This window comes from Poeciliopsis prolifica, unplaced genomic scaffold (genome assembly GCF_027474105.1).
Source record: "Poeciliopsis prolifica strain line A6 unplaced genomic scaffold, Auburn_PproV2 SCAFFOLD051, whole genome shotgun sequence".
Taxonomy (NCBI): Eukaryota; Metazoa; Chordata; class Actinopteri; order Cyprinodontiformes; family Poeciliidae; genus Poeciliopsis; species Poeciliopsis prolifica.
In genome coordinates, this window is record NW_026562426.1 from 1,815,096 (window position 1) to 1,822,545 (window position 7,450).

The 7,450-nt window shown below is 40.4% G+C and overlaps 1 protein-coding gene across 1 annotated transcript; it reads right to left on the bottom strand.

The window, feature by feature from the left end:
• Positions 1 to 944: 944 nt before the first annotated feature.
• Positions 945 to 3,948, bottom strand: cd248a (CD248 molecule, endosialin a). Its single transcript, XM_055058732.1, has one exon. It carries the CDS (start codon positions 3,888 to 3,890, stop codon positions 1,734 to 1,736), a length of 2,157 nt encoding a protein of 718 aa, XP_054914707.1. The 5' UTR covers positions 3,891 to 3,948; the 3' UTR covers positions 945 to 1,733.
• Positions 3,949 to 7,450: the final 3,502 nt, after the last annotated feature.

Consider the following 7,450-nt stretch of genomic DNA (forward strand, 5'->3'; position numbering starts at 1 on the left):
AATCACTGTTGGTGTTTTGCTGTTTTCATTTTAACACCAACATGATGCATATCTCATCATCACTACCTCACCGTTGTGAGCAGCGTGGCGTTGACACTAATATGATTAACAAAATAACTCTGGTAATATTAGCCTTTCTCTGTTTACAGTGTAGATTCCAGCTCCATCATATAGCAGAGCTCTTATTGCCCCATACGCTCCTACCAGATCACTTCATTCAGACTGCAGGTTTACTGATAGAACTTCAAAACGTAGAATGTGAGACAGATAGTGTATCAGTTTGCGAGGCAGACACCCTGAATACTCTTAAGACTAGGCTTAAAACTTTCCTTTGCGATAAAGCTTCCAGTTCGACTGGCTTAAGTTTTCCTAAACTTCCTCTGGAGTTCTGATGTTATAGTCGCAGTCTTAACGACTTTTCCATACTCGGCTATATCCTCCTCTCCCATTTGGTATCATATTCTGTTATTTCGATTTTTACCTTTATTCTCTCCCAGTTTTTGTTCTTCACAGAATCTCCATCTGGCTTGTCGTTCTGTTTGCGCGCTCTCTCTGTGTTGTCCTCTCTCCAGTGAGCCGTGGCAGGATGCCATCACGCTGAGCCTGGTTCTTTCTTTCTTCCTCTATTGGAATCTGTATGATTAGATTTAATTTACTTTTTTTTTTTTTTTTTTTTTTTGTAAAACGCCTTGAAACGCATATTATGTTGTGAATAAATAAACTAAAAACTGCATTAAACCAGAGAGTCCCAGTAAAATATGGTCAGGGGTTTTTGGTACAGTACCTTTATCGAAAGGTTGAACTGCGGCTCAAAAATCTCAGTTTTACAACAGACCATTTTGATTGTACTAATTATCAACAATCAACATGGAACAGTGAGAAGATTACTAATATTTTACACAATTTATCAGCAAGGGGGAAAAAAAATTGAAACGAGTCGATGATAATTTTAGAATGATATTTACCTCTACAGTGATCTTTATGTTACAGAACATGTACAGCAACATTAAAAAACTGCACTTAAAAAAATTGCGTACAGCTGCAGTTATTTCAAAGTTTCACAAAATAACTATCGTAAAAAGGAATCAAAATGACAAAATCTTAAAAATGGTAAAGTACAAGTATCATATCACCCCATTGAAACATTGTCATCTTAAAGTCAAAACAAGAAGTGCTCTTCATATGAAAAATATCCTTCTGTAAGTGTTTACAGTGTCTTTGATACCGATTTGAAATAAACATATACTGAAAGAAATTCAAGCAAAGTCAAGCATCTCAGAAAGATAAAATAATACTAAGTCACTATTTTCAGATCTCAGCGCTTATAAGTGCTTGTATTAAAATGCAAAAAGAAATGTTGTTTTAGTTACCTCGTGACAGTTTTGTAAATATTAAAAAATATATATTTTTTTGATGTAAGGATCTTAAAATAGGTTTTCCGACTGCATTAATATGAACTGTCCCATTTAAATTATAATAATAAAAAAAGTTGTTATAATAGAAATGTTCTTAATTATCTTTTGAAATCCTAATACGTCTCACTGTTTTGGCAATCAGAAATGTACTAAACACTGTCACTGTTTTTGTTACTTCATCATATGTTTTTAAGTAAAGCAATAGAATCAAAAAGTTTTCATTTCCACAGTCACAGACTTAAAATGTTCAACCACTTGGTTTTCATTGTCTATGACTACTTGTCTCTCGGTTTAAATCTCAGTTTCTGTCTTCATGATCTAAACGGTGGCCTTGTCCCCTGGGGGGCCAGGTGCCCCCTGTTTGTCATGCGCACCAGATATCCAGTGGTAGCACTCGGTGCCAGTGGCATTCTTGTTTCTTGGCTTTACGCCACAATGAGTGCAGTAGAAAATACTCAGTGCCACCATCACCACGATGAAGATGCAGATGGGCACAAGCAGGCCGACCAGGAGCCCAGTGTTGCTCTGTTTATGCTCCCTGTCATCTTGGACAGAATCCAGATTGTCCCCATCTCCACCACCCCCATTCAGGAATGGGGGGAGTGGCTTCAGTGTGGGAACGGCAGGGTCTGGAGAGTGTGTAATTTCCTCATAATTCTTTCCCTCCTTCCCAGCCTCCTGCCCAGGGAGCTGGGGGTGATCACGTGGAGAGAACTTTTCCTGCTCTGCTTCTTTTTTTATGTCTGAAGCTGTATGTGGATTGTCCAAACTTTGAGTGGAAGAAGAAAACGATGGCCACCAATTCCAAGCTCCTTCTGAGATTGTAGATGTGGGAAGGGATGGTATAGTTGTAGTAGTTTCCTGTTCATCATTTTCATACAAGTCATCCACAGCGCTTAAGCTAGTCCTGGGTTTGTCCTGGGAGGCACTGGTGTCCCACATTTCCTCAGGTTTGGAGACTGTTGATGGACTGGTCAGCCAGTCCAGAGGTTGCTCCTGATTTTCTGGCCAGTGATCGGTGGTTGGCTCTGGGCTCCAGGGGGACAAAACAGGATTCCATCCAAGTTCAATCTGTCCAACATGAGGAAAGGGGAGAGGGGTAGATCTAACCTGATTGTTCCTTATTTTCTGACATGTTGATTGATCAGACGAAAGTTCATAGCCATCCTTACAGAAGCACTGAAAACCTCCCACATAATTCACACACATCTGCTCACACATCCCAGGAATCTGACACTCATCATCATCTAAGCATTGTGTGGGGTCTTCTCTATCAACTGAAAAACCCAGAAGACAGTGGCAGGTATAGGAGCCTGGTATGTTTTCACAAGCATGTTGGCATACGTTATCCAAGCACTCATCTATATCCTCACAGTCCCCCATTTCATTGACGACATAACCCTCCAGACACTGACATTCAAATGTCCCGGGCGAATTTGTACATCTCTGCTGACAAGGAGCCTGAAGACACTCATCCACGTCTAGACAAGCATGTTCATCTGGTGCAAGCATGTATCCATCAGGGCAGGCACAGCGGTAGCCGTCTGAAAGAGGCAAGCACTCAGATTCACAGGGGGCTCCTTGACAAACATCAGGCTCGCAGGTCTGTCCGTCATATCTGAGATGAAAACCTTTTGCACAGTCACAGGAAATCAGACCGCCGGCTTGTGTGCAGAAATGTTCACATCCACCGTTATCTCGCTCACACAACTGGTGTGAAATTGAGGGATTTGAGCAAAAAGGTGGTTCAGGAGACCATCCTACTGAACCATCATTTGTCCTCTGCACACACTGAACTTTCTGATTGGCATTTGTAAGGCATTGTAAATTAGCAACAGATCCGACTGGTAGATGGGTTAAGGTTGTGCTCAGCAGGTTAAAAGGTGTCGTGTAAAGGACAACTCCCGAACCCTCACTTGACAAGGGCGAACACATTCCGTTGTAAGCAAAGTGGCAAAGATATCCATCAGCAGGGACAGAGCATGGACCATGAATCCATTTGAAGTTATCACTGTGTTGTAGTGAGTCGTAGTCAAAAGACACGCAGAGAGAAACCAAACACATATCAGGAGAGTCCTCTGTTTGCCAGTTGGTATACTCTGTGTCTTGATCGCCAGTTGTCCAAGAGAAACCCCTCAGTGAATTTGCGTTGCACTGACGAGGCTGACGTTGCAAGCCAATCCAGACTTTGACCTTGGTACGTGACGACCGCAAGTCCACAGTGGAGAAAAGGGTGGCAATAGCGTTGGCCTCCTCTTTGCGCTTGATGGTAACCAAATTTCCACCTTTCTCTTTGCAGGACCTCCATGAGTCTAGGAAGATTTTACGTTCAAAGTAAATCACAAAGCAGCCTTCTGCATTACAAAGTGCGTCTCTCTCTCTCAGGTCCTGGCTCAGGACTGAAGAAAATCCAAAGAGTGAATACAGCACAGAAGACAAGAGAAAAATAGCATAACTAAAGAACAGAAACCCCATTATTTTTCTCCTGTGGATATCTTCTTCCAGTGTACATCAGTCTCTGACTTGACTTTTTTTTTTTTTTTTTTTTTGTCCAGACTGCATGTACTCTTTACTCTGCTGTGCTTAAGCTTATCTTCACAGGCACTGGGATCATGCAAACTGTCCCACGATTACAGAAAGCACAAAGGGAGGGAATAATAGGAAAGGGGGCTGGGACCGTTGACTGAGAGAGGCTGGGCAAGAGAGGATAGAGGAGGGAAATTGAGGCAAAAATGATTTATTTTTGAAAGAAGTTCAAGTGGTGTCTCTGTGGGGTAGGGTGGGATATGTGGATGTGTGTTTATGTGTGCTGGGGGGAGTGAGATGGATTGCACGGTGTGACTTTGTGCTAGAGTGGGGAGGAGGAGCAGCAAACGATGGAATGCTTTCTTTTGGAGAGTATGTCATATGGTTTTCATAAACCCTGTTCATGGATACATTTATTCTTCAACTATTTGCCTGTACAAGCACACGACCACGCATACACGCGCACCAACATCTTCGATTGCAACATGTAAATGCAAGAGATTTACTCCGATACACTTACTCTGCAATAAGAATGAATTCCTTCCATAAATGCAGCGGCTATCTTCTGCTTCTTCTGGATTTCTGATCATGCCTGAGCTCAAGTCTTTTTTACCTTTAGTCATGCTAACAAGCATTCTTCCTTCAGTGTAACTCTTTTGCAGTCAAGTCCTTGATTAAAATTCAAGTCTCTGCCTTTGTGAGTTCACAATACTTGACTACTTTGTTTAGGTTTATTGGATAAAATCCCAATAAATACCCAGTAATTCATATGCAAGTTCACCCATATGAATACTTGTGTAAGTCATGGTAAGTGAGATTAACTTCTCTCATAGGAAATACACACAAGGAGTCTGATTCTTGGACTTCTTGTGTTTTCTTCAGCTGCCTCTCACAGTTAGAAGACATGCATGTTAGTTTAATGAGCCATTTCCAGTTGACTTCAGATGGTAGGTTGTCCATCAGTTTCCATTCTCAGTTGCCACCCATGAGGCAAGCTTCAGTAGACGTAGAAAGTGATGTAGAGTTTGCTGGTGAATAAATAAATATCCTCAGATTCCAGCTGATCTGTTTCTCTTAAGCTGGCTGGAAAAATAGAGAAAGTTTTCAAGGTCAGTGCAGAGTAGGGCTGCTGTTAATGGTTACTGAAGTAACCGCATAGTCTATTAGTTATTCTGACAATAGAATAACTAATAGACAATCGAACAATCAAGTAAAATCTTCATAAAATGAAATGTAGGTAAGTACTACTAGTACAGTGGTATTAATTAGTTGTGCCTCTATAATTAGCACTTTTCTGTAGTTTCGAAAGTGAAGCTACAGAAAAGTAGCTTGAGTTCAGCTACTTTTTGACCTGGACAAAAAGTACACAAAAATCTGTAAAAAAATATATTCAATTTAGTGATAAAAGTATAAATGATAAAACAACAGGCTCACAAAAACACTTCAAAAACATGTGCATGTTCCAGTTTTTAGATCAGGACTTGACTTCAATCCATTTAATAATTGAACTTTCACTTTGCCCAGCCATTTATAGACTTTGTTTCCACGTTAGCTGTGAGATCTGACATCAATAAAAAGAATGTGGTATTCCATACATTTTCATCAGTCAATGTCCTGAACAGAATGTAAAAGTGGCCATATCAGGGGTGGGGGGGCATAGGTCATTTAGTTTTATTAACAAGAGCCAATAGCACTTAGCTCCTGTTCAGAACTCAATAGCGGCAGTGAGAGTGTTGTGCAACACAAATAATCATCTGTCCGAAACGCTTGGCACAAAATTTGAAACAGATCATTTGCCTCAAGAAATTTAAATTCAAGGTAAATTTGAGGTCAAGAATTTAATGAATCCATTTCAACGATTCATGGACTCATTCCATAAAGTGTTGAAATGGCCCAAAGAAAACCTTTGACTGAACCAAGAAAACAAAATCAAGTCATTAAAGTGGAAAACAGTGAAGTTTCAGATATGTATGGATCATTTATTCAACCAGGGAAAAATAACTGAGATCAAGACTTCTCTTTTAAGAATGACAAACATTAAGACCAAAACACACAAAAAGGAGACATTGCACAGCATTAAACATCAGGACAGCTTTCACTGGAACTGAGACATGGCTAACCATGAGACTACTATCGTATCGATGTCAAGATTTTATGTCATTCAAGACGTTATATTCCACTACCTATTATAATATGTACAATATTGTAATGTTCAATGTCAGACTCCATAATTTGGAGTTAATGTCCACAGAAAAATTTGTGAATCCACAAAAACTAACCCGCCAATTGGAAGGGTGCACTGTTTTTCAAAACCAGGAAACCTGGTGTCTAAAATAGAAATGCAGAAAAACAAATCCCTGCTTTAGTTACATGTATGCTGGGCTCTTGGTGCGGGGGGTGGAAGAGACTGGCGCTGGTGTTCAGCTGTTTGTGGGTGACAGACGGGGTCACCCTGGAGAGGTCACCCTGGAGAGGTCAACAGTCCATCGCATTGCACAATTGGAATATATGTTATTGAATTGAAATGATTTTTTGCTAAGTGCCCTGAGACGACGTTTGTTGTGAATCGACGTGGTACAAATAAACTGAATTGAAACTGAACCCAATGAAGGATCTTCAGTCAGAGGCTTTGTCAGGACTGCTTTAAGACAGACAGCTACAGGAAATTCTTCCTGAATGCACCCATCACTGTGGGTTATTGAATATTCAATCTTCTTTTGATTTTAATTCAACATTGTTTTACTTAAATTTCACTTGTGATCATATTTAGACTTCTGCCTCTCACCATGTTGGCTGATTTGTCTCTGTTAGAACATTATGTCCTCATAAGGACACAGACACATGTACACTTTTGCTGTATGCTACTGTGGGAAGTTAGAAAGAGACCCCATCTCTGTGTCTCTCTCTCACACACACACACACACACACACACAACACACACACACACACACACACACACACACACACACACACACACACACACACCCCCACACACACACACACACACACGCATACACACACACAGCTATTATTGTCACTGTGGAAAAGTTGTTGGATTGTTTTTCCTTTCAGTTGAAGATGTGGACTATGTGTGCCTCTAAACTGGATGCAGGTTTGTTTCTTTAACAAATCAATTTAGAGGCAAATAAGAGGAACTAAAAAATATCATACACTAATGTGCAAAAACAGACATTAAAAGGGGCCACATGGCAGAGTGGTGGAGCTGTTAGAGGCAGCGGTCCTCAGCACAGCGATCCCCTATTTGATTCCCAGGATGCACGCATTCTCCATGTTCATCAATGAATAAAGATCATTAGCACAAGTAAAACAAAATAAAAAATTTAAAAAATTAAATGAAAATAACTGCTCTGACAAAAAAAAGTGGTATCATGTAACTCTTAATCAGTTCGAACCTCTGCAGTGCACTCAGAGGCTCACAAGCTGTCATGTTTCCAGCAGCTTTAATGGTCTCTTCATAATGTGTGCTTCTTCTCAAAGCCGTTCATCAT